The sequence below is a fragment of the Botryllus schlosseri genome, chromosome 1 (genome assembly GCF_051294905.1).
Source record: "Botryllus schlosseri isolate E-star chromosome 1, Bs_hap1, whole genome shotgun sequence".
Classification (NCBI taxonomy): Eukaryota; Metazoa; Chordata; class Ascidiacea; order Stolidobranchia; family Styelidae; genus Botryllus; species Botryllus schlosseri.
The window spans coordinates 23019299-23046800 of record NC_137236.1 but is presented as its reverse complement, the minus strand read 5'-3'; the positions used below and the strand labels follow the sequence as shown (position 1 = coordinate 23046800).

The following is a 27502-nucleotide window of genomic DNA, read 5'->3' as shown; positions in this document are numbered from 1 at the left end:
TCAGAATTGACTGACTTTCAAAAAGTCTAGGTTTTCAGTCCGTTTCCCATGCCTTATACCTTAAAAACAAATTCTGGCAACTTTTTTTTGTAATTCATCCCCTGCATCCGTGTGCACATTGCCGTTTTCTCATGCACCTTAAATTTTTTTCGGAATTAGGGGATTCCCCCGTTGTCAGTGACTCGACAGGAATGGCGTGTGTTCTCATTGACGTGACGGGTATGTTCCAGTGATGAGCATCGGAGCGGAGTCGGAGTGTATTCGGAGCGGAGTTTTGCCAATTTTGTGATACTCGGAGTGGACTCGGAGTTTACTACAGATATTTTTCCGGAGTGTTGTAAGTTTTGCCCCCGATATTTTTCGACAGCTCTGACCAGAAGACACTATTGATTACAAACCAAAACACATACAGTTGACACCTTGTAAAGTTGTAATATGACGGGTAACATGCAAAAATGATTGCCAAGTGCATAAAAATCAGCCATCTGCACTGCAATTGGGGACTGGAGAGTAACCTAGTGATCTAGCAAGGCATTTTCGTTGAGATGTGTCTGTAGTTCACAAAATTAAAGGCGCTCAATATCATTCGCAGTGCATCATTTGCTTCCTGCCTTGAGATGCAGTCTTTGCATCCACAACTGAATGTCACCATATTATGAGATAAGATCTCCAGAATCTTCCAAATTGCTGTCATTGCAGTCTTCTATAGTCACATTCCTCCATGCGTATTTGTTTCGTGACTGATTTTCATGCTACCCCAGTAATTGTGCGAAACATTTCCAATCAGCAACATAAAGCGGGGCTTCCCAATCGTACAACCTTTAGCTACCCTGATTCTTCCAGCAAGTTCATGATCATAACGGAATACATCCCATTATCCTGATGACATTCAACGTAGTAATAGGTCCATTTTGTGAAAATGTATTCCCAACGTTAGTATCAGTTGAAACAAGATAATATCCGATACCACTTTTGTGATAACTTTTCGCAACTTTCATCGTACTTGCACTTTGCAGTGAGAGATATATCGAAAATAAGTGTTACATCAATATTACTTTTATATCTGTGAGAAATATAGATACAACAAGCAAGTTTCTGGATTGAAACAATAATAACTTATGCAATGTGTTATAATGATTTAATGACGGTGCGACGAATTTTCGATAGTAAGATCCGCTCACAGAGGCATACCAGCATCTAAGCCCGTTTCAAAGATTTCAACAATACATAAATCACTAAGGTAAGCTGATCTTGCCCTGTAAAAACAAAATATTCCGAATTTCTGAACAGCCACACTAAATAACTACAACCGTCTGCTTTGCTCTGCTCGCAGCTCGCATCAACTACGCTTCCTTCAATATTGATTGACGTAATCAGTCATCCAGAACTCTTCTGAATTTTCGTCATGTAATGTTTGGTTTGATTGAGAAATGACTTTGATGTGATAAGAAAAATCAGCACCGTAAACAAGTTTCTGCTGCTGGTCTGTCTCAAACTCCAAATTCCAGATATCATGTAGCTGCTTTGAAATTGGAAGTCAATAGTCATTTAGTCAACTCCAAGGAGCGTCGATCGGTGCGTCAGTGATGCATCATATCTGTTTAGTGCAGCTCCAGCAACTGTTTCTTGGCGATGCGGAACTTAATTTACTGAAACCTGTGATGTGATCGTCGATGTTAGTGGTAGTTAGTTCGGACTGACTGGTTTTTCCCTGTCGACGTCAAGTGGGTTACCCACAAAGAGGCAGAAAAAAGTGACGTGTGGAAGGATTTCACTCCGATGCATGATAATGATGGCCAGTATACTGGGTTTGCGAGATGTCAAAATTGCAATGTTCAGCTAAAGCATCACAATTTGACAAGTGGTACGTCGCATCTTCGAAGACATATCGAAGCGTGTAAGAAGAATGGATCGCAGTTGAAGATAAGTTCCTTTCTTTCTTCCAACAAAAAAGTAAGCGAGAAATCAAAGGAGAAGGTTTGCCGTGGTGTTGTCTCCTTTGTATCCCATGATATGAGACCACTGAGCTCTGTTGAGGGGAAGGGCCTTAAGCAGATGGCTGATGCCTTGATCGAAATTGGGGCAATGCATGGCAAAGTGAGTGCAGAAAGTGCCATCCAGATTTATGGTGAAACGTAAGTTGGATGAGGAGGCTTCATCTTTGAAGCGGAAGCTGTCAGAGGAACTAAGAGTTGCTATCATTGGGATTATTCGACAATGTTTTTGAGTAACTACCTCTACCGATATGGATGTTTCGGAGACTGGACAAGATTCTTCGGGTTATCTCGGAGTCTGGGATTGAGCTCCTCGGAGTCGGAAGGACTTTGCCTCAGAGACCAAAGTTGTCGGAGGGACTCGGAGTCTCAAAAAGCAGACTCCGCTCATCACTGGTATGTTCTAGCGCTGATGAAGCGCTGAGCACGGCTGTGAAACGGGGATCATTGATTAGTCAGGTGCCTTGCTGCTTTGTTGTTGATGGACTGTGTTTACGATAGAGGTTCAGGACTTATCAGGCGGCGTTTTGACTCATGCTATTAGCGAGTTTAGCGCGTGATTAGTGAACATAGTATTATAGCAGTATACAACTATTTGATATAATAGACCTGATACTCTTTTCCTTTCTACTGGGATAGAAACAAAGCTTGCAAATGTCTATTCCAGTGACTGGGGAAAACCGCCAGTCGGTTGCTCTAAATTTTTTGTTATATCCCAAGATATCAATATACTGGTATGAGTTTTTCCAATTTAGGAATAACTAGCTTCGATAATCTATAACTGGATCTAATCTGGCTACTCCTGTGCAAGTTATGCAGTATGTGTTCGACCTAAAACTCTAAAAGAACTGAAATGTTTTCCACTATTCTTTGTTGCTTGACTGAGTTTAGAGTTTATGTATATCTGTTTTTCTAGGATTAGCTGTAGTGCGAAATGTCTGAAAAAAAAAATCGTCATCTAGTGCAGCAGTACCGAAGAAAACTAGAAGAACACCATCGCAGACACAGCATTTCTTAGTTGGGCCATTTGAGGAAGCCATTACGGGATCGAAGTTGCCCACTCTGAGGCAAGTTATGCAATATGTGCTACACCTGAGAGAGCATTCATTTTAAAAAAATGAACCAGTCAAGTCACACATCCAGATCGCAGTAGATGAAGTGATCGGTTTTTGGTTACTTGCTGGCATAAAGACTATCACAAAAGTCAATGCCACTAAAAGATTGGAAACAGTATGGAAACAACCACTAAAGAAAACTGCAGGCCGGCAATATGTATCAAAAAAACAAAGCGACTTTGAAGCCAAACTGAGTAAGCTATGGGATATAGGAGCCCCTGACGCGATAGCGACAATTGAAGCAAGTAGACTTCTTTCTGACGATAAAAAAAACGTGAAGACATAGCATTTTATCAGGATCAAAGGGGTCCGAGATTAGCAACGATCGGTGGCAAAGATAAAGTGTTGAAAGCGAAAATCATGCAACAAAAGAGACGGACCATGAGTGCAAGAGAGTCTGCACCAGCATCAAGTAGCGAAGGTGAATTTGCAGAGAGCTCATCTATATCTTCACAGGTGGCTGACACTTCTCACAGCACTGATTTTGAACTTGCACAGTCGACATCTGGTCATTCCGCTAAATTTGTGACTCTAAAAGCTCCTGTAAACCTATTCAGCGACGAAGACCTATGCCAGGTTTTTGATCGCTTGCAAGTCAGTGATAATGCCGCTACCATGATAACTGCAGCACTGATTAAAGCTGGCGATGGCAACCCTAATGACTTCCATCTTTCAAGATCTGGGACCTATCGACGACGCATCGTTTGAAAATTTCCGAATCTATCTTAGAAAAAATATCCACCAATCCACCAGAGCACATTGCATTGCACTGGGATGGAAAGCTCACTAAGAGTCGTCTAGGATATCAATTTGAGGCCTTGGCAGTGCTCGCATCGTCTGCGTATTCCGGCGCATTTAAGAAAGGGAAACTTCTTGGCATTCAAACTCTGGAAAGTGCTACAGGAAAAGCACAGGCTGATGCAGCATTTGAACTGCTGGAACTTTGGAATTTAACAAAATCTGTTAGAGCTCTTGTGTTTGACACAACATCCTCAAACACTGGTAAAAACAAAGGTGCGGTTCCGTTACTTGAAGAATTGATTAACAGGAAAGTTTTCTACAATGCCTGTCGCCATCATATTTATGAACTGGTCATTCGAGAGGTTTGAAGTGTTTGTTTGGATCGACAACCACAGGCCCTGAAAATACGGATTTTAATACCTTCAAGAAGAAGTGGAAACATATTGATAAATCAAGAAGCTATAAAACGCTGAAGTTAATTGAAGGCAGCTGGTTGGCGATGAAAGCTGATGAAGCAAAGCAAGAAATAATTCCACTGATGAAACTCAATGATGGAAAGCAGAAAGAAGTCTTGATAAGAGATGACTACAGAGAATGTGCAACAGGCACCTTGGCTATTTTGGATGACAAATATGTTGATCATCGTTTTCGCAAGCCTGGTGCTACTCATAGCGCTAGATGGATGAGTCAAGTCCTGTACTGTCAAAAAATGTTCATGTGGAGTGAGCAAATGGACTATTCTGAAGAGTTCATTGAAAAGTTGGAACGAATCAATACATTCATTGCTTTGTTTTATGTTCCAGCTTGGTTGAAAACTGGTATTGCATGTGACGCACCTTGGAATGATCTCAAATTCCATCATGACATGAAAAACTTTTCATTATGCGATCTCACTGTTGCTGATGTGGCATACAACAAATTGCGAAAACATCATTGGTATCTAACTGAGGAAATGGTGGTATTTACCATGTTCTCGGCTAATCCAAAGATTCCTGACAAACTGAAGGAAGCGATGGCTGCTAAATTGCTGAAAATGCCAATCCCTGAAAAATTTCGCAGAGGTATGCCTCTCAGTCTGATCTCTGACTCTGTCTCTGAGTCAATGAGTATGGTCGATTTGATTGGGCCAGAATCGTGGTTTCTAGTTGATGCTATACATGTGGAACATGATTGGTTGAGTCTTCCAGTTTCGGAATGACATACTGATCCGGATTTCGTGAGTGCTCAAGAATTTGTGAATACTGTTGAAGTAGTTAATGATGCAGCAGAGCGTATGGCAAAATTGAATACCGACTATGCTGCGTTCATAACGGATGACAAAAAACAGCGAGCGAGCCTCCTACAAGCTGTGGAAGATCACCGGAACAGATATGCAGATTTCTCGAAAGCAACCATTTCATCCACCTGATTTATGTAATATTTTGCCAAGTTGATCTCTTTCTTTGCCTTATTTTTTCGTTTCCTGTGATGTTTATTATGTGGCTGTGAGTGGATGCTACATTTACAGTTGTATTCTTGCACATGGGGATCCAGGAAATTGATGAACAGTGCCGGGTAGGTTTGAGGGGTGTAGGATATGTGATCCAACAAAATGACTATCAGTTTTAGGTAGTTTTGAGCAGTTCTAAGGCAGTGTGGGACATGGAAATGATATCCTGAACTAGGAATGCCTTATATAGTGGGGTTTTGTAGCACTCCAAACCGCAACAGCTGCATAAATCCATGTTATATGTCACTTTAACTAGGCTAGGTAAAATCGTGACACTCAGATTTTAGGGCAATCCCCTATTTTCAGCTGCTATTTTTCCAGCTCAATGTGCACACGGATGCAGGGGATGAATTACAAAAAAAAGTTGCCAGATATTGTTTTTAAGGTATAAGGCATGGGAAACGGACTGAAAACCTAGACTTTTTGAAAGTCGGTCAATTCTGAACAACCCTAACGTGCTCTAAACAAAAACTAAATTGTCGCCCTTAGACCCATAAGGAATGCATCGGGAATGTTTTCATGCTCCTAATGTTTACCGTTTACCTCTAAATGTCCCGTTCAGATTTAGAGGAATATAACATTAAATGGAGAATTTCAGGTATATCGGGCGACAATTATAACCCCAACCGGGCAAGCTCGGGACCCTAACCCAACTCCAACCCTTATATCCCCCTTCTTCAACACTAATCTTGGAATACCCTAACCCACATTAACCCTCACCTAACCCTAATATCCCCCTTCCCCAACACTAATCTTGGAATACCCTAACCCACATTAACCCTCACCTAACCCTAATATCCCCCTATCCCAACATCCTCTCCTCTTACCTTAATACCTCCTCCACCAAACCTAATCTTGGGATACCCTGACCCCAACTTTGACCCTAACGCGCATCCAACCCTAATATCAGTCTCTCCACAGGCAAAAAATACAATTTTGACGTTTATAAAATTTGATCGTGTTCATGGGAAACACTTGCTGGTTACATGTGAAGCACTGTTTCGCCGTTTTGCCTCTGCCACGACTGCAATATTGTTGCTCCATATCATAAACTACTGCCATCAACTCTAAAGCATTCAGAGAACACGTGTTACAGTACTACTAACGTCTCATCAATTACCCAATCAAGAACCGTGCTTTCGTGATTGCCCGCCTATTCTGAACTCTGCTTTCGGTGGCCCGCCCACTCTTCAACAACGACTTTCAAACGCGTGTAGACAAATCTTACCGACTTTCTTGCGAGATTTTTTCAGGCCCATCATTGTTTTCAACAATAATCTACAGAGTAAGCCATGGATACGCAGTATTCCAAATATTTTCCGAATTTTGAACAACCCTAACGTGCATGAATATCCGACTTTACGAAAATGAAGAGTTGGAATAAGCAATACGACTTCAAGTAACGTCAAAGATTTGTGTTGACTGTCGCGTTAAGAGGGTACCTTTCGAATAGGTTCTATTTCATACGAACCAGAACCTTTCAAGAGTTCGCGCAATACAGGAAAGGTATTGACTATAGGCTACAGCCCTGATCTCATTCTCGAAACGAAGTTGCGTGACAGCCGTGTTTATGTTCCAAGCTATTTTCGTACAAATTGATATGTTCGTAGCCTTCTTGGAGCAATACCGCATACGACAAGGTTCCAATATGAAATCAGTATATTATCAGCGCAGTATCTTTAAAGGCAATAATGATCGAGAGTGCAGTTAAACGAATGACGACAGAGGAAAAAACACAAGGGTGAGGTACACAGTACGATACATATGTAAATAATGATTAGTGGTGATTACTAATCCTATACAGATAAGAGACAGACGATACCGACGTAAAATGCACGAACATGATATAAATAATCCATATGGTGTAGATTAGGCCCTAAATCCTTTCATAGGAACCATTTTCTACTACGTGAGAAGAAGATCTGTAACATGAGATGTAATGATCTAGTAGTCGTTCCCCAACTCTGCAAGACCAGGATACGTTACATCAAGCAACAACGCATCTCTTGTAATGCCATCCGCGGATACATTTCTCACGGATATGCGACTCGCACACCGCGTGATGAAATAAACTTGTAATACCTCCGTAACACCACCAGATGTGACAAAAAATATCCGTCGTATGTATATCTATAAGAGAATTCGACAAGACTAGTAATTTTATGAATCAGGGATTGATCACTGAATCCATATAGGCGTGACGATGTCTTGCTCTGAATTAATTTAATTTAAGCAATGATTCTTGTTGAGCAGTATGTTGTAGAGAAGATCTCGAATATTATACATTGAAAGATACTACAGGGAACACGAGAATGATCAAAATAGTCAGGTCACCGTCTATTGCTGTCACCAGTAAATGTCCGCTCGCGTATTTAACAGAATTATGCGTGAGCGAAGAATCACAGCTAATTATTGCAATAAACATACATTAAGAAGACTCATCCAGGAGTTGTTGAAATTTTGATATTTAGTTGAATGCAAAAATTTGAATCATGATGTAAGCTATTTATTGAATTTATCGTTTTTGGTGATCACTGCTTTCACGAATAAACACTATAGTCCATTGAAAGTTCCGTATGTAACAGCTTCAATATATTGGAAGTGTACAATGCCCGTTCATCAGTACTGCTGAATGACTTTGCTGGGCCTTCGCTATACGTTTAACACTAGAACGATCAAGTGGCTTTTTTGACGCATTTTCATTTTTGAAGAGCTCGCATTCAGTCAAATCTTACGCTGTTCGGCTGAAACTTCTTGACTTTTATTTATTTTCTGTAGGTCACCTTACCTATGATTTTTATCACTCATCTAGTACAAATAAAAAAGTTATACACAGAACTACCTAGAACAGTGGTTCTTAACCTTGCCACCAGCGCCCCCCAGGGGGCGCTGGCGATTTTGAAGGGGGGCGGAAACGCTCAGGGGGCGATATGGGGGGCGCTGGGCTCAGGGGGGCGGTATGGGGGGCGCTGGAGAAAAATGGCTTCGCAGTAGATGATGTGGTGATATGACATATCCTTAATGAGTATTCAGAGCAAATTAACACCGAAAACTTCGTTACATATAGCCTTCAAAATACATATAGGTTTAATTGCCCATGGGCGCCTAAATGACTGACACCGAATGTTCCTGTCTTGGCAATCTGAACCCCAGAAGACGTATGTCAGTGAAGAAATACCAATCCGAAATCGTGTGCGTCTTTTAGTTTAGTACGATTGGGCGACAGGGATATTCCTGTTGGGCGATATCCCCGTTGAGCGATTCTATATTTTTTGGTATTGCAGACAGGGGGTCACGAAATAACATCATGCAACGAAGTCATACCAACGGGTTCGCCCGCCCGAATATGTTTAATTATTAGTAACAGGCCCTACAGTTTCCAAGAAACCTCACAATGTTCGCGTTAAGTTTTGATGAGTCTGCGCACACTCAACAACTCACTGCGCTGACCCCTGGACAATAGTGCGTATCGACTTAAAAAAGGTGATAACTTCGGATTTGTTGTGCGCAACGTAGATTTTCTGTGCCCAGAGACCGTGTCAGCACTGCGCACGTGCGCAGCTTAGAGGGAACATTGCACCTGACTCAGCTCTACCGGTAAATGTGTTCACGTGAGCAGAGAGAGGATAAAAATTAATCTCAATTTACATGCAATTCCTGATGATATTGACCAATTCAATCATTAATTAGTGGAATTTTTCGCGCCTCGCGCGACTAGGCGTGAATAGCTGCATCAGTAAATGGACACCCAATGTAGATACCTAATAGGCTTTCAGCAAATAGAGGACAGCCTATAATGGGGGTCTGGGAGTGAAGTCCCCCGGAAGCTTGGTGTATCACCCGATGGGGGCCAAGGACCAACGTTTTTTGTTTGGAGGGGGGGGGGCTGACGAAGTGCTGTTACGGTCCTGGTAACGGATACTTGTACCTGCGGGCACGCCCGAATATGTTTAATTATTAATTACGTGCCCTTTATCTTCCTATACAACAGCTCACTCAGTTTATCGCGACTTATATATGTAATTACCACCTATTCATTCATGCACTATAGAAAATTTTGGTACCTAGGGCGACCAGGCCACACGAACTTTGCTGACCATCGAAATAACGATAGGGGGTTCGTGGGGGCGAAGCCCTCAGAAGTTCGGTTTATCACGCTATTGGTGCGCAAGGCAATCATTTTTAGGGGGTTGACGAAGTGCTGTTACGGCCCTCCCTCTTACTCATTGTCTTTATTAAATTCCTTACAGTATGAAGTTGGGGGGGGGGGCGCTGGAGCACGATAATTTTTGAAAGGGGGCGCTGAAGGAAAAAAGGTTAAGAACCACTGACCTAGAACTACCGAGTGGCTTTTTTGACTCATTACAGTTTTTCTACCTTCAGGCATCGCAGTTTCATATTCTTGAAAGTGGTTATGTATCTGATAAACGCAGAAAAGCCGTTTGTAACAACAAAACTTTGTTAATATCGACTTGGTCTAACTGTATTAGCAACAACATCCCTTGTAATTGAAGGCCCCGGATCTTCCTCGTTCCGAGTCACCAAAGCTCTGTAATATTATATTTCTGTATTGTCCATACTAATATACTAGGGTTGTACAAGGGCAAAGGGCCTTTGCTCCGGTCTACGAGATGGATCTTCGAGGGGATAGTGAGCTGAATCTAGTGAATTGAATGCATATGAGGACTGAGGGCATGGGTGCATTATGTTTAGTCAGGCCCTCTCGAAGAACAGGTTTATGGAGGTCATGAGCTTTCTATTGACATAAGGAGTAACAAAAAGGTGCGGACTCGATAAAAATAATATTGTTCTCGTTCATTACATGGTCGAAATGCCAGCAAATAATTGGGGTAAAATGTCAGATGGTGGACGCTGCTGCTACCAAGTATCTGTACAAGGGCGTCTCATATTTAGGAAAGTATAGGATAGCACACGTCTTCCATAATCTATGCATTTGCCAAGCATAGTGATGTGAAGAGTCTGATGTAATCCATCTCGAAGCAATGTTACGTGAATGTGGCTGTATACGCTTGGAGAAGCAAACGAAGTCCCAGTTGACACTATTGTCAAAAGTTGCTTGAAGCTACCCAAGACCAGAAGGAACACAGGCAGCTTCATATAGCCACACTTTTCAAAGCTATCATCTTGTTGATAAGCGTAACGGCGAGATGACAGTGTAGAGATCGAAGTTGTACACATATATATTGAGTTCACTCCAACAGGAGGTAACTGTTTCCTTCAGAAACAACACAAACAAGAAAACAGTGAGGGTTAAATGTTATAACGAAGCAAAACCAGGGTGATATTATTGGTCAGGATGTAAGGCAGTATTCTATGACGGTACCAACAAGTCGACGATGGTCCGTGCATGTTTTCTTAGAATGTGAATGATCTTCTACGTGCCAAAATGCCGATACTATAAAAATATGCAAATCTTGTCTGATAAGCTTTATGATATGTCAGCAATAACCAACAATGATGATGTGGCTAAGGCGGATCTGGAACCTACTCAAAATTTTTAAAGAACGTGCTCAAATACCAAATGCGCACCAGAGCAACACTTATATGTTACAGCAAAAAACGGCGATTTGTTTAATAAGTGTTGACCTGAGGTGTATGTAAAATATTGCAAGTAGCTGTGAGCGCAATAAACAATGGTTTCTGATGCCGTTTGTTGAGATTTGTGCCGATTTTTAGCTCCGGTAAATGCATTTAATCGAAGAAGATTCAACATGCGTCAAAAAGCCACAAGGTAGTTTTAGGTAGTTCGAAGTTTCGTTAGTTCTAGTGTTAATCACTTATTGTGTGGCGATATATCATGACGATCTATCTAATCACATATATATGCAGAGTTGCAGACTATAATTTCTGTATTTTCTACATAACCAGCTTTGGCTCCTACATCTATTAAAGTAAAGTCTAAAACAGTGACCATAGCAGTAGATTTTGCCCTATAAGAAGGACTCCCGCTGAGTTACAGAGGCATTATATTTGACATAGTGAAGAAAATCCCACTCCATTAAATCCAATTGATGAAAGTTACTTTACGCGGTTGCAATAGATGTTCAAACCTTGGACGCAAGCTGCAATGCCTAAACGCATTTCCAAATGTACAGTGATGCGATGTTTTAATTGGACAAGATCTTACCCGTCATGGGGGCGCGTCCAGTCAAGTTTCATACGCACTGATTTTATAATGCATAAGCCAATGATTTGATAGACTACTGCAGGCATCTCCTGTCGTCAAGAATTGAATTAGTATTTTTCAGCTCAATAAAGTATATCGATAGCAATTAAATCACTTTAAAATATGTCGGTGATCTTGTATCTTGTTATCGTAACGTAACTATTGCAGTGTTGGAATCAGGTAAGTGCAGCGTATATGTTTGGAAATATATCCTTTTTTCGTTGCAGCATAGCGATAATGAATAAGCTTTACACATGACTTGGACTGTATTGTCCTCACGTTTAGCATGAGCATTGCTTAGCACACTCACAGCGCCAACTCATCCTCGTAAAATCGGCCTGGTGTAAATGACCACTGTAGTCGAGAAACACCATGATGACGATAAAAAGACAACAACAACACAGCGCCTTAGCCGACCGAATTCGTGGAAATCATACGCTATTACGCTGTACAACGCGGCGTATCTTTTGGATGAATGCGATAAGATACACGTGATTGCAAATGGCATGACTTGCGATGCGATTAAAAAATCGTCTTATTTCGTTGAACTCTAACGTACCCTGCCGCGTTCGAATGTCACTACCGATGAACGATTAAAATCAAAGATTGAATTCACGTCAGCCTTTACGTTCTAGCTAGCTAGAGTCTGGATTACATAGTTCAGAGAATAATTCGGTTTCAACTCGAGTCGTATGACCAAAAAACTCAATAAAGAAACAAAATTCGCACCAGATTTAAAGCTCCAATCGGGCTGCTGCAGTATAAACATTAAACATTATAGGTTGACGCCATGTTATTGATCATTATTCGACTAAAGATTGTACTGCTGTCTGCGATGATCGTTCGTTTGATTTTAAATATGCGACAGAAACTAGTTTGGCATGGCTCTTACATGGTTAATGACGTATTAATATAATATAAGGTATTAATATATATTGCCGTTTGGGAAATTTCCACTCCTTTGCATTTCTACAGGAAATATATCTGTCATTGAAGGATATCCTTTTTTTATATTTACAACATTCAGTTGCACAGATCGCCAATATTACTCAGTTGCTGATTGTAGCAGCGATTTCTACATATGCTCACTTGGTTCGTATCAATTTATTCTGATCCGATGTCGAATTAATGTCGATGAACACAAGTAATCGACTAATTTAAAAACGTGTGCGACTGTCACCCACACTGTCCATTAACTGTACATTCCGTTTGCTGCGTAGGTATGAAGTACTTGCGTCATTGCCCTAAACCTCTTAAATGGAGTGGAACTGGCTGCATTGATGCATATTGGGTCCCTGGTTGCCCAGGTAAGTCCAATGCCATTGTCTCGAAAAAGTAAATATCATGGCCGTTACATTGTCGAAATAAGCGTAATACGTATTTTGCGTATCTAACTGTACTGATTACTCCCTAGATCAGTGGTTGGCAACATATTGGCTCACGAGACATATATGGCTCTTTTGGATATAAAATATGGCTATTTCAGATATGATTCTTTCTGTACTTAATTTATCAATATTGCAGCATCATGTTAGTAAATTTTCATGACAGCGGGATTAATTATTCTCTTGGCAGCACACACATGCCTTTGAGAGGTCAAAGACAGTGGGGTATTCATGGTTAGGGGCTCGCAGTGTCTTCTTTTCAAAATCCCCAGATTTAAGTTGTTGACGCACGGGTGACTAACACCACTCGCGAGTCCGATTGATCAACCATCGCTTGCCTCCAAATGCGGATTGCACGAGACCTTTATTGACGAAAGAGAACAGCAGACATGGCGACACTGGCAGGACGATGCAGTTTTCAAATACACTGTTTCTTCCTAATCTACACCGAGAAATAAAATCCCATGGAAGTGACCGCTATTACAAATTCTAACCTATTTACGATGAGTTGCGTTGTCACAGGTGAGGCTCTGTGCCTCATTTGAGTCTTACCCCACCTTTAGCGCTTTATTTCCGAACGATCATTACGAAAATTCTGTGATTTGGGGAATAAAATGGCCATGATCTAGTCTTTCATTCTGAGGCACTGCCTCGTTTGCCTTCTTTAACCCCACGTCACTGACGTATCACACGGTGGGTATGTACTGCTGTAGTGACATGCTTCGCTCCCGACATGTCGGCAGAAATTATGATGCACTACGAATCCTATATATTTGTGCTACCAATACGTCACGATTGTTCAATTGTGGTGTAACAATTGATTTGCATGTATGGCTCTTTGGGAGTTACAATTTAAAAGATTGAGCCAATATGACTCTTCGTTCGAAAAAGGTCCCCGTGGTCGGGATCCAATGGCGCTTTTGCCGATAAATTTCCAATTAGTCACCTTTTCCCATTATTTATCAATATCGTCCCACAGTTTTGAATTTTTTTATACCGACGGGCATACCATTATGTTTGTATGAGGTCCAAACATCGATTCATCATGGATAGGAGGAGCAAGAATGGAAGCTCATTAACTGAAAATCTTGAACTTTATGGCAAATATTAGATGCTCATATTTGCTCAATATTATCAGGCTAATGCAATAGATTTTCCGAGCAAAACTTATTTCGTGGAATACCTCAGACAAATCAAATCCGTCAGGTTCGACACGAATATGGTGCAATATGGTGACAAAAAGAAAGATGTCAATATATTATATATTATCATAATGTCCCGTGTCCACTATTGTACGAATTGAAATCTTGTATTGAAGAATGTGTTGATTAATCAGAGGGAAAGCAGACACGGTGACGCCTGTATGATTATAGGCTACTAATGCCCAGTCGCCTTTGTTCAATACGTTGCACGGTCAGACGTCCGTCAACCAGGTTATTAGTGCATACGTTATAACATCACAACATTGTATACACTAAAATATGGTGCATACGAGGAAACACATGAAATTAAATTCGATTTCGTGACAACATGGCGTCACGAATCTTCACTTGTGACGTAGCAGTCAATTGAATTTCATCGTATGGTTCCTTCAGTTTTACATTTGAAAATATAGGGTCAATATGGCTCTTTTGACGAAAAATGTTTCCGACCCTTGATGTAGGCTATGATTTATCGACAGTGAAAACACCTACGATATAAACCAGTGGTTCCCAACGAAAATGACGAAGGGGGCGACAGGGGGCGAAAATGAACAAAAGGGGCGACGGGGGGCGAAAATAGCGAAGGGGGCGATAAGGGGGGGGGCGATGACGCGTCAAAACGGCTTACCTTTTTTTTTCTTTAGTTAACCCACGGAAATTTAGTTACAAAAGTGTTTCAAATTGGACATCGAGCCGAAAATTTGACCTTTTTTTTTAGGCAACCCGCCGGTGATTACAGTTTGTATGCCCAATTTTCGGTACACAAAATTTGGGGGGCGATGATCGGTGTTGACCTTGAAAAGGGGGCGATGGGTCGAAAAAGGTTGGGAACCACTGATATAAACGAAATGTCGCTTGCAGAAAATTTTGATTCTGTAAACACTTTTGACAATTTTGAAAATAACGCTGCAATCTTGGCAAAATTTCGAGTTATTTCGATATGATAAAAAATCGCCCTAGTAAGAAGATGAATTTAGAGGATAATATGTCCTAATATGCTTATTATGAGTTATATATGCCCCTCATACGCGTTTACAAGCGAAAACTTCCAAGATATGCTATTTTTGCCGTAATTTTGTTATCGGCATACATTGATTGCTGTGCGTCTATGAATGGTAAATAATTGTTATAGCACATAATTTCAAGTGCGGCACTGTCCCAGTTGCCATATAGGAGTGATTCTCAACCAGGGTTCCGCGAAGCATTTTCAGGGAGTCCGCGAAACCTCCAAATTTGCAGAATGGTAATAACCAGATTTTGTTGTCCGTTTCGCATCAAAACTGCCAAAACTTCATTACTCACAAAAACAGAATGGCCGTCTCAGATGAAATATTCTACTGTGCAAACTCATTTTGATTGCCAAAACGCCAATATCCTACCGATGCGAAACTATTGCTGATTATAGATGTATTGTCGTAGTTTTGGAAATAATTTGCCCAGCAAAAATGCATTTTCTCCTCTGATAGGCATAACCGATATTCCAAAGTAACTTCAAGGTGATCTGCAAGATAGAAATGACTATGGTGAACGTTACATGTTCACTAAAGATCAGTTTCTCCGATTTTGGTATCGTATATGTTGCGATCATAGTCAAAACTGTCATGGGACGCGTTGCGCGTTATTACCACATTCGCTACCACCTATATCTTATAGTGGAAATGGATTATCGGCACTCGTTGATATCAAATAAACGGCGCAGAATTTCAACCACCATCGTTTATTTCAAGAAATTCAACTATATAATTTTTCTTTGAAATAATGAAATTCTTCACAATTTCTACAAGAATAGTAGGCTATGATCCTATTTGCAAGAATGGTCATTTCTATGCTGTTATTAACTCTCCTTCATTTCATATATGCACAGGACAGATGACGGTTGCACGACAATAGAACTAAAATAAACCACAACTTTGGGGGTATGCGGGGGTCCGTGACGGGTCAAAAAGGGTCCGCTAAGACTAAAAGATTGAGAACCACGGCCCTATAGAAAGAGCCGTCACGGCCATATGCCAAATTACGCATTACTAATAAGATAGGATAGCGTGAGTCAAATTTCACACATATATATCCGCCCCGTTACGATAACACTGCATAACACACTTATTCTTGCGAAATCCGTGATGCGAGCTTTTTACTCTTGCAGGTGTCGAAAGTTCTTATTATCCAGGACTATAGAAAAACAGAATCGATTCATAACTGTAAGTGTAATGTATATATTCTGTCGCTTCTCAGTCACCAACTCGCGTACGATTGTTGAATGTACTATCAATTTCTTTGTATCCAAATAATAAATCTAAGTCACTTAGTTCATCACGTCTAATTTATCCGTAATTTACATCCCGGAATCATCAGTTACAATGTTACATCAGATATAGGTCCGTCATATATAGGTCTGCCCGAGGTGAACAGGCCCAACGACATCTACGTCATTTCTTATGATTGTTAAAAAAAATCACCTTTGCATGACAACTTATCTATTGCAGTCCAATTATTTACAGGCAAAATTACAATTTCGCGGGACTGATCTGTAGTTATTTGGGCAGACGAAGCAACATCCAAGACTTGGAAGAATTAAATGCATTCGGGTAATCATATTATATTTGATTCCTGGAATAAAAACTACATGAAAAATATTACGAATGTTGTCGTGAGACGGCAAGAGGGGGAGGGTTACTCGACGAGTTGTTGTCAGATGAGATTGAACCTCCCGGAAGGCTGATTGTACTCACGAAATTTGACGCGCTTGCTAATTTCCACAATTTAACTTTGTTGATTATAAATGTTTGCTCGAAATATTCAGCTTTCCGTTTTTGAATATTTAGTGACTCTCTGCTGTGAGTTTGGCCCGAAATCATACAGCCTCAAAAACGAAATGAACTACGTGTAGGTAGTCAGCGATTTGTGTTTATCCTACACCAGTCACTGAAATTGATATCAAGAATACATCTTTGTCTACTGTAAAAATGTAGTAGGAGTACGGGAGCCGCCTTGATTTTGTATGCATATTCTATCATAAAATCCAAATCCGAACGAATGGGGTGTTGGCTATTGTATATCTGTTTAGGACTTTAGGTGGTAATATCGGTAGCAACTCTAGAAACCCGTTTTACACTTTGATTAATCTTAAAGGGGCACGGCACTGTAAAAATGATGTGGTCCCAAATTGAAGGGCAAAACAAAACAAAAATTTGGGCTGCAGCTGTTTGCTTCAGAACGCCACCGTAATTGAGCTGCAATGCATTGGAATTTCCACAGGGGCTTCACGCTCCAGCAGTCAATCAGATATCGAACTTCATATAGTTGTCAGCCGATGTTATGAAGGAAATATGTCGTACAGGCCAAGGTGGTTTAGACACCGCGTTAAACGGAAGATGTCCAGTCAGGAGATTTATGTCAAAATCGGGCCTAGTGTATTCTATTTCCTTCATAACATCGGCTGACATAGTGTCCTTGCGATTTGAGCCCTACCGTATAAATGCGAACCGCAGAGGAAAATGATGTGCGTCATAAAGAAATACCAAGTTTGAATCGTGTGTGTCGCGTGATATATTGTACCTTTCATAATCCTGACGGGGGGCAACGATATGCAACAAACTGAGCAATATAAACCGAGAGTTTCGAAGACAACCCCTCGATCAGCTCTACTAATTAATCTCATCACATGGATTGAGAATGGATAAACATTTGACAGCAATATGCGGAACTACCAATAATATGGACAGAATTCATTCACTAGATTGAGAAAAATTTTCCGCTCCGCGCGTCTAGATGCTGATTCCCGCACCTTTTCATAATATTCATACTCGCCATTTAGGTGCATATAAGCATGCGGGAAAACTCCACTTCCACCAAAACAAACTTTATTACGCAAGGTATATCTCAAGATATCATTGATGGCACAGAACACTACATGGGCTCTCCGCAGTGCGAATATCCCGGTAGCCGATCCTACATGAGTAATTGCCGTCCAGATGGGCCATGAAGATTCTCTGCTGGAATGCAGCCGTTCCATATATGTAAACGGAATGCGGCCGGGTATAGCAAAATGGACGAGCATGCCCTAGATTCGCCGCACCATGCACTCGGTATATTACGTGGTCAGGGGTGCAAGATTTTTAGCAAACGTTAAAAGGGTGTACCGTAGCGAAAAGATTGTACAGCACTGGTGTAAGCTTATATTCCTTTGCAAGTCTCCGGCGATTTTGTTGGCAAGCGACGGAAGATATTGGTTTGATCTCATTATTAGAGCATCTGATTGTTCCAGTTCATACATTTGGAGATGTTTAAAAAGTTTTGCTGTATCACAACATTATGGCATAATGAGGCCTGGATTGTCGCTACGTATCGTGTACGTGCATGTACGTACAATCGTACATACATACGACTTTACGGAAATGTAAGGTTGGAATTAGCATTAGGACGTCACGTAACGTCATCGGCTCGTGTAAACTGTCGCGTTCAAAGAGAGCCTTTCAAAATTGTTCGCGTCCACTCAAACCAGAACCTTTCCGGGCTTTGAACCATACTGGAAAGGTATTGACTACGCTACAGCACTGATCTCATCGTCAAACGAAGGTACGTGACGGTCGTGTCTATATTACGCGACAATTCGTATATAAATCATCGATATCGTGTGGATGAAGCAGCACCATAAATCCGGCCCCGTTTACTTCCGCAACATTTATAACATGATATGTTATGAGCTAGAAGTCGTTCCCCAACTCTGCGAGGTCTGGATACGTTATGACAAGATGCAACGCATCACATTTAATGGCATCTAGGAATCCATTCCTCAAGGATAAGCGACTCGCACACCGTGTGACGAAATAAACTTGTCACGCCTCTGTAACACCAAAGGACGTGAAAATTGTTTCCGTCCTAATATATATATCTAAGAGAATTCGGTAAGACTAGTAAGTTTATTAGGTATTGTATGATCACACGATTTTTGTAGGTTTATATAGGCGTGACGATGTATTGCCCCAATTTAATTTAAGTTAGCCAATGATTCTCGTGGAGCAGAACGTTGTTGAGGGGGTGCCGACTATTATGCATTGAAAGATACGACAGGTAACCTAAGATTGATTGACAGAAACAGGTTGCCGTCCGTTGCTGTCACCAGAAGAATGACTCGAAAATCAAAATTACGAGAAAGGCTGCACCATATAGGAAACGCCTTGTCGAAATTTATCAGACTATGCCACAGGCGTTTTTGATGAAATTGGTCCACTAACTATACAAAGTGAGGCCGTGGTCCTGTTTCGAGTGCTCGAGTGCAAAATCCATGATAAAATTTCATTTTTGTTTAATTTAATTTCAACAGGGGGAATGATTGCTTGCAAAATAATGCCGCGAGCAATGGAATGAAGATGGAGATCCTTACAGTAGAGTTTGAAAAGACTTCCCTTCGAACCAAAATTATTCGTATTTCATAATAAGTTAACTTGATCGTCCAAATAGCAGTCTATTATAATGCTATATCTGTTACACCTCGTTACATCCAATAAAGTTTTGCGTCCGGTAAAACTTATTGTACACCACGGGATACGTAATCGCCGGGAAGTCTCTGGCTCGTGTGAAGACGCAAACCCATTCTCAAATTACCCATCAATGCTGTACATTTTTAATCGATACATATACATGCACGGAGCTTGTCGCGCCGTTCCCTGTCATTCCACTGAAAAGGAAACGCTGTTCTAAAACGAATTGGGTAGGCCTACCACAAATCGAAATCATAAAATCACTGATCTTTTACTATGCGCTAATAGTCACAAATGTTACAGCAATATTGATGATCAGATATCGTATCATGTTAACACGTTGACTTACAAACAGAACTAGTCATATATCCTTTATAATGTGTGATCGGCATGCATGGATTTATTTCTTCAACGGTGGCCTACTGGCCTAGAGATCCAGTTGAGCCTTTGTTTCTCTCGCGTCCCGTTTGACCTGAAAAATAACGCGACAGTGTCAATGAAATGGAATATTTTGGATCCCACCATTTCCTGGAATGCATCATGCGTAAGTATCACCTGGAATGGTGTTTTCTAGCCGATATAATACCAAATCCAATACACAATATTATAAGAGATGAGCATAATTCGAACACTGTGATTCGAACAGAGCATAGTAATTGTAATGATTCAAGTCGATTATAGTCCTAGGTACGTAATTTTTACGATCCTCTCCACGATGAGTTGCGTTATCGCTACGAATTATAACACAGACATTTATATCCCAAAGTGACAGCATAGAGGCCTGGACTGAGCGTTTCACTGCATCCAAAACAAATATTAAGCGTGTACACGGAAATAACATTCTGTGAAGTAGTGATCAACTATCAGCATTGAAACAAAGTGCAATGAAATAGGTATAGTCGAAAAAATGCTTAATAATATTTATTGCCTTGTGGAATCGCCACTATTTTCTTTGCGGACGCATCAAGGTAAAATATACGAGTATTCCACATAAGTCCTAGTTTTATCACGTTACCATGGGTGATAATCAAATACTATACTCGGCCGGCTCCGAGGCTAATGCTCATCGATCGTATCACTCTGACATACAGGATTTTGCACAGCACTAGTTTTATACTCAACTCAACCCTACTTATCTATAAATCGCATGTCGCATTTCAAAATATCCCATGCTGACATATCCACTGATCAGGGAATAATATGTATAGGTAAACCATGTAATATCTCTCTAAATTGAAGTATCAATGCTGGCCTCTTCAGTGGCGAACACGCCATGGCACGGTTTGAGTGGTTTTGTGTTAAAAAATGTATGAGTTACAGTGTTTACTAACGATTGGAATAAGGGGGTGATATACTGAAATCGACTGGGGGAGCAATTTCATGAAACCGTCTACATTGAAACGCCGGAATTTCTATGATTTAGGACAGCCTTTTTTGTTATAGTAATATGACAAGAAATGGATAGTTCTGAAATGGCAAATGGGGCGAAAGTGATGAAAGAAGCTCGGGAATCTCTACTTACATTTGCATCGATACCGTACTAAAGACATTTACATTGCTTCATTACAGACTATATGCTTCGGTTATCGTACACGCAGGGAATGCATCTTTTCTCGATTCCGACACCGCATGGTTGAATACAAACCTGTGTTGGGTCTTTCCTTTCTGCTACTCACCATTTCAGAATCAAATCCTAACGGAGATGCTGAAGAAAAACGACAATCTGATTTAAGGATTATAGGGGAAGGTGGGCACAATGGGTTGAAAAATACGTTTTTAGCCATAAATATATTTCGAATCCACAAATTCCAATTTCCAATTCTCCCCTATCGTTTGTCCCATTGTGCACCATAGGCGGGGCACAATGAAACAAACGGTAGGGAAGATTCGGTAACTACTAAGAAATAAACACCGCATCAGTTAGCAAGAAACTGACAACCACTGAAGAAAAAGAGGAACCAGCACATGTCCAAGACCACTTATAGTTCACATCCCGAAATTTGGAATCGTTTTTAAACTCGCATGAAGATCTCTGCCGCGGCTTGCCGCGTTACGTGATTATTAGCGTCCTTAACGACCTCTATTTGTGGCGAAATAATGTAGTGGTATGATTCAAAGCTGCGACAGCAATGGGTTGCGGGTTCGAGTATGACCGAGGTCGACTCCAGAATTCCTACTTCAGTGTTGGAGGTTTATCTAGACTTTTCCTCATGATGTCATCCGTGAAAGCGGTGTCTTATAAAAGCCCGTGGGCCGTGCTACAAGTCGACAGTAACGGAATGAAAATGAAGAGAATTTGCCTGGTGTAAAGGACCATATTGGTCGACAAGCACCATGAATACCTTAAACAACAACAACAACAACGCCGTCCATTTATTACGCGACTAAGCAAGAGATGTTGTTTTAATGAACTGTAGATCACGATATTGCTTCTACGCACTCTTCCAGGGTTGTAATGACTCGAGTCATGACTCGACTCGAGTCCGACTCGAGTCACGATTTTCCGATGACTCGACTTGACTAGAGTCATTTTTTAAAATACGGAAATGACTCGACTCGACTCGAGTCAATCTGTATATTGACTCGACTTGGACTCGAGTCATTGGGCATGACTCGAACCAAGTCATTGACTCGAGACTCAGGCGACCAAGACCGATATTTCATTGTAATTCGGAAGCCAACACAGTATTGGGATTTCGTCTGTTGGTACTGGTACTTGAAAATGCGACCAGAAACTGCTAAAAGTGAGGAAAATTGTTATATTATAAATGCGAACCATTCGATATCACCAAACAGAGTTATAAAAAGTGGGTTTACCAAGACTTTAACTGGAAACTGAGCAGTCAACACAATGACTTGGACTTGGACTCGAGTCATAATTCCATGACTCGGACTCGACCCTCTGCTCGCTGACTTGGACTCGGACTTGACTCGGTGGTGAATTGAAATGACTCGACTTGACTCGAGTCAAAACTATAAAAGTGAGATTGAATTGTGACTCGGAGCCTTGTGACTTGGTTACAACCCTGCACTCTTCTGTTGATTTTCATATGTTTTGTAAAATCTGCCTTTGCACATCATTGGACCATTATGCCGCAGCCAAATAGCCGCAATGTGCCCCTCCCACTTGTTTACAGCAAAGCAAAAAAAACTTCAAATCGCTATGGTGATCCTAAAATAGCATATATATGGCGACTTTTAACTGTCCTGACCAAGTTGTGTACAAATTTCAAGCACAGCAGACGAGATATACCCACCTGAAACACGATTGAAAGGTACTGCTGTAAATTTACGTAGGTTAGCAAAATTAAGAGACTTTACTTAAATTAAATAGTAACTCAGTCGGCGGTAGTCAGAGATATTTGCTACCAAACCGGATGAACACCACAACTAGGGTACCATATTTGGAAAACTGAAAAGAGGACATTTTTCAAAATGTTCAGACCTACATTACCGGGGTAAAATCCGGACAAATTGGTAAATGTATTCCGAGTTTGTAGTTAGTTGACTAAAAATAAATTCATTACTTTCATTCGACGCCAAATTCAACCATTTTTTACTCGAATTTAGTGGTGTTGACAAAAAAGTCGTCTTTCTGGCTCAACTCTCGAAACAACCACCGGACCGTTTCTTGAGTACTGAGTTCCTATATATCAGTCCGATTCTCACACACATTTAACCAAAACTTCACAAAAATAGGACATTTGGGCGTCCTCCGATTGCACTTTCGAAAATGTCTAGAAAAAAGGACAAATCCTCTGAAAAGAGGACGTATGGTAACCCTACCATAACTAAGTTTGTCCCATGAGTAGAGATATCATGCTTGTGTGTGGCCTATACACCAAATATCAGTTAGTGAGACCTCCGCTTTAAATCTTAATGATAGCGGTCATGATTGAAAAGGTCATGAAATGAGTAACAAAGACATATCATACTATTTATTTTACCTGTTATCAACGGTAATGTTATCACTAGAAATAAACACATCAAGACCATTCCTTGTCGTATCATCTTCATGTAGCCTATATAATATTATTATTACCCTGCACAAAGAACGTAGGTAATATTACATATCATTTACTACTGATTCAACTGTAAATGAGCAGAATAGATTGGGTCTGGGTGGTCGCACAAAAACCTCTGTGCCCCCATCCTGACTCTCCTGAGGTTCCATAATGTGACGCATGAAAGGGTCCAGTTCGCACTAAATCCTACACACCACAGAAAATTGGAAAGTGGCAACACCACACATATTTATTTTAAAATAAAATACGTAATTTGGAGTGCTGAATCACTGTTATTTTGCGAACGCTAACCCGTCCATCACTAAGGTGTTTATACAGATGACGAACCCTGGTATTTTGATCCACAATGCAAATTAGGCAACTGCAAAAGGCATTTTCAGCAGAGTTCATATTTAACTTTATATCGCCGTTTGTTTTTCAGAAAGCGGCGTAAACAAAATACCAGTTTCCATCGATTTGGTGCCTGCAGGTTTCACATAACCGAAACCCACAAAACACTATGCAACCAGATTATTTAATCCCTTATCCTAATATTGGTATGCAATAGCGCCAACACTGGAAGTGAACGTATTCATTCACATGCCACTGCGTACAATAGTTTTTACCATCAAGCAAACATCCACAAAGGACGAATAGAGATGGGCGACATTGAGTATACCTGAGTGATGCGATGTTGAATCAAGAACTATAGGCTTGGGATTCAATCATTACGACGCCACAACAGTATAAATGATATGGGAAGTTTAAATAGGTCGCTCTTAACGACCACAAATATATAATGTTAGTTCTATATCATATGGTAATGTTTCATTGGTGTTTTATGACAACAACTATTTCATTGCTTTTTGTAACAATGCTGTGAGGAGATTACTTTTTCACTTACATGCCATTGCCAGTTTGCCACGAATGTGCCTATTAGGTATGTTCTACGTGTTGTAAATGCTACGATACGACCAATAGAGGTTCACAGCCTTCCGCTGTGTAAAATAAAATCAAAACCAGTATACTCATTGATAAATTCACTGTTAGTGGCCTGGAGTGTATACTTTCGGCATTCGAAAACCATCTCTCCCTTACCAACCATTACAATTATATGCTATTTAAATTCGAATATTCGAATCATCGTGTTCCACCCTTAACTACGAACTCGTCGACTTCTTCTCGAGCACAAGCTACACTGGATGCATCAACACACGCAATCGAGATATAAAGATATACGTATAATGCATGCTTGGTGACACGTATTTGTAGCACGGGCTAGGTAGTGATGCGTTGAAATTGCTGTTATGGATACTGAATTCACATAACGACAATATTTGGTTAATTTGGAAATGTACATGATTTGTTTCGTCATAATCGCAATACAACATCAGTTCCTCAGAATGTTGAGCTGGACACTGAACAATTCAAGACGTCAATTGGACGCTAAACAAATCTGAAATTCGCGAGTGAGAAAACTGGTAAATTTATATTTCATGGCAAAATACGAATGACAAATAAAATTCTCTGCAAATTCGCGGCCTTGTGAAAGTAATCTCATTTTCGACATTACATTATTTGATGAACTCCAATTTAGTCATCATAATCATTACTATGTTTACAATGATCACCCCAATCTTATAAAATCCGCGTGGATTTATTGTGTCGAACTCCGCCATGAAATCAAGAAAGAAGAAAAAGCTACAATCTGCATACTCAGTAAAAAGATATTTTCTGTATGACACCCGAACACCTTATGAATGTAATGGTGATATCATTATTGATATATAAATATAAATATAAATATATCAATAATATCGTACCCAGTGTAAGTATTAATTCACTGCACAAGGCACATGAGGTTTATCCAATCACACGTAGGTATATATCACGCCTCGCCCATCAGCCAATAATTTATATGACTTGCAGACGGGCATATCTTCGTGTGTTGGTATGAAGTTACGAACTTGGTATAGGCCCTAGTTCTTACGTGAGAATTAAATACGCAAACGGAGCCTTTCACAAACTGTCTCCATAGAGATGGGAGTTTGGAGAAACCAAATGTTCAAATTTGAGGTATGTCAAATTATTATAGAAAAAAGTTATGAATGTCAACTCCAACATACATATCAGAAACATTTTCACATGACATGCCCCCAATAAATTCGTAAACGGTGGGCGTCGTTTGGGGTAAGCTTCTTCATCAAGTTTTGTCGCCTCCATATCTGTCCGACAGACTTGCGATAATCGTGATTTGTAATGGTAAATCATTATGATGATTGTAGAAATTTTAAATATTGATGATAGTATATAGAATCATTCATTTGTAAAATGACAATTTAGTAATTTGTTACTTTTAATAAGACTATGACAGAAACTGAGCACTTCAGAACACGTAATGGTGCATGCTATTAGATGATTGGCATTTGAAACGTCGGGTTTTTGAAATCATTTCCCATTGTTACATCACAAGTATTACTTGTATCACAAGTATAAAAATGACATGCATGGCTACTTGGTTATGGTATTCAGCATATGTAATTAATAGTGTGGTGACCACGGATCTAAATGGGGTCATCTGAGTGGGACCATTAGCATTCTATTTCATCACGATATTTTACTGTTTTTGCATAGCTCTTTCGTGTCATCAGGGGTCCGCGTGCGCACTACATAAAACGTGGTCAACATTACTGACAAATGTGGCTCATGGTTTCATGATATTCTGCGGGCGGGTTTCATGTTTGCAAAAGGTTCTCATGGTTTCTAACATATTTTGAGTAAAAGAAATGTAATGTGGAAATACTGTTCGTGTAATCTAGACAAGCCGTTACGGAAGTGACGCTTAGTCGGAATCGTTTCAAGAGATGGTGCATGGGTCTCTATATAGATCTGGTCACCGAACATGTGGCTCACATATAAGATTCGTTCATTCACATGGATATAAACTTCGACAATTAAGATGTTGCTGATACTCACAGTCTGTGTGGCTTTGATCGCAAGGTGCGAAAGTATCGGATGTGACATGAGCGCACCGTTGCCCAAACCATCTTCGACAAGAGCCTTTTCTCCAGCGAAGGTAATCATTATCTGTGTATAAGAGGCTGATGTATAGACAGAACAGGCAGCAATTGCGATGATTGGAATATACTTTAAAGCAGTGGCTCCCAGCATTTTTCCAGCCACATAAGATTTTGAGGTTTTATGCAGTACTCGCGTACCACCTACATAAGTTACCGCGCCGAGGGCGGTCAAAAATGTTTCTGTTGAACTGCCGAAAGCAGCGAAACAGAAAACAAACTGCTCATTTTAACACGCAGTATATGATTTCTGTATGGTGGATTCATTTGGAATTCTTGTGGTCATGTATTAAAATGGAATTTGGTTAGGTAATAATCCCAATGCTTTACGACTAGATCTCTTCCCCGTAGGCCGTCATTGGTTGGATTGGCCTTGCCCACGACGACTACCTCACCACGATGAAGACAGCTCCAAAAAACTCAGAATTAACCCAGTCTGAACCAACAACTCCATTCGGTCGAAAAAAAAAAGAATCTAATCGAGTACCACCTGGAAGACCTACGCGTACCACAGGTTGGGAACCACTCAGGTTCTATGTACCTGACCTCGAATTCGTATGTGGGAAGGTTGAATTATGAATGTTTATATTAATCGGATTGATCCCGAATAGTGCAAACTAGTTTTGATGAATTGTTATTCCGATATGTGTATAAATATTATTCATGCATTAAAACGCCACAACAGTGTGAAACAATAACGCGATAGGAAAGGGTAGAAACGACTTGAAATCGCATTTCCAACAAAAAAAAACATGGTCGGCCTACATCTTATGATGAAAGAATTACATAAAAAAAATTGAAACAAATACACGGTATTGATAAAAGTAT

At 40.4% G+C, this 27502-nt stretch overlaps 1 protein-coding gene and 3 long non-coding RNA genes across 5 annotated transcripts in view; 3 read left to right on the top strand and 1 right to left on the bottom strand.

The window, feature by feature from the left end:
* The window catches only part of LOC145434382 (uncharacterized), a 75144-nt gene that overhangs the window by 44776 nt on the left and 2866 nt on the right, over positions 1-27502 (top strand). Inside the window, exon 1 of one of the 2 annotated variants that reach the window (XM_080311743.1) lies at positions 26521-26673. The exons of the other annotated variant lie outside the window; for it this stretch is intronic. Within the exon in view, the coding sequence (XP_080167869.1) occupies positions 26557-26673 (117 nt within the window). The 5' untranslated portion in view covers positions 26521-26556. Of the gene's footprint in view, positions 1-26520; positions 26674-27502 lie in introns of those variants that run through there. 2 annotated transcript variants of the gene reach the window in all.
* Positions 1173-5343, top strand: LOC145445273 (uncharacterized). Its single transcript, XR_013916942.1, has 2 exons — positions 1173-2849; positions 2881-5343. It is a non-coding gene; the product is annotated as an uncharacterized LOC145445273 (long non-coding RNA).
* Positions 12172-16739, top strand: LOC145438359 (uncharacterized). Its single transcript, XR_013914920.1, has 4 exons — positions 12172-12618; positions 12747-12833; positions 16257-16311; positions 16612-16739. It is a non-coding gene; the product is annotated as an uncharacterized LOC145438359 (long non-coding RNA).
* LOC145445266 (uncharacterized) lies at positions 19902-23613 on the bottom strand. The gene is made up of 3 exons (XR_013916939.1): positions 23541-23613; positions 21239-21298; positions 19902-20065 (listed from the first exon to the last, which is right to left on the bottom strand). It is a non-coding gene; the product is annotated as an uncharacterized LOC145445266 (long non-coding RNA).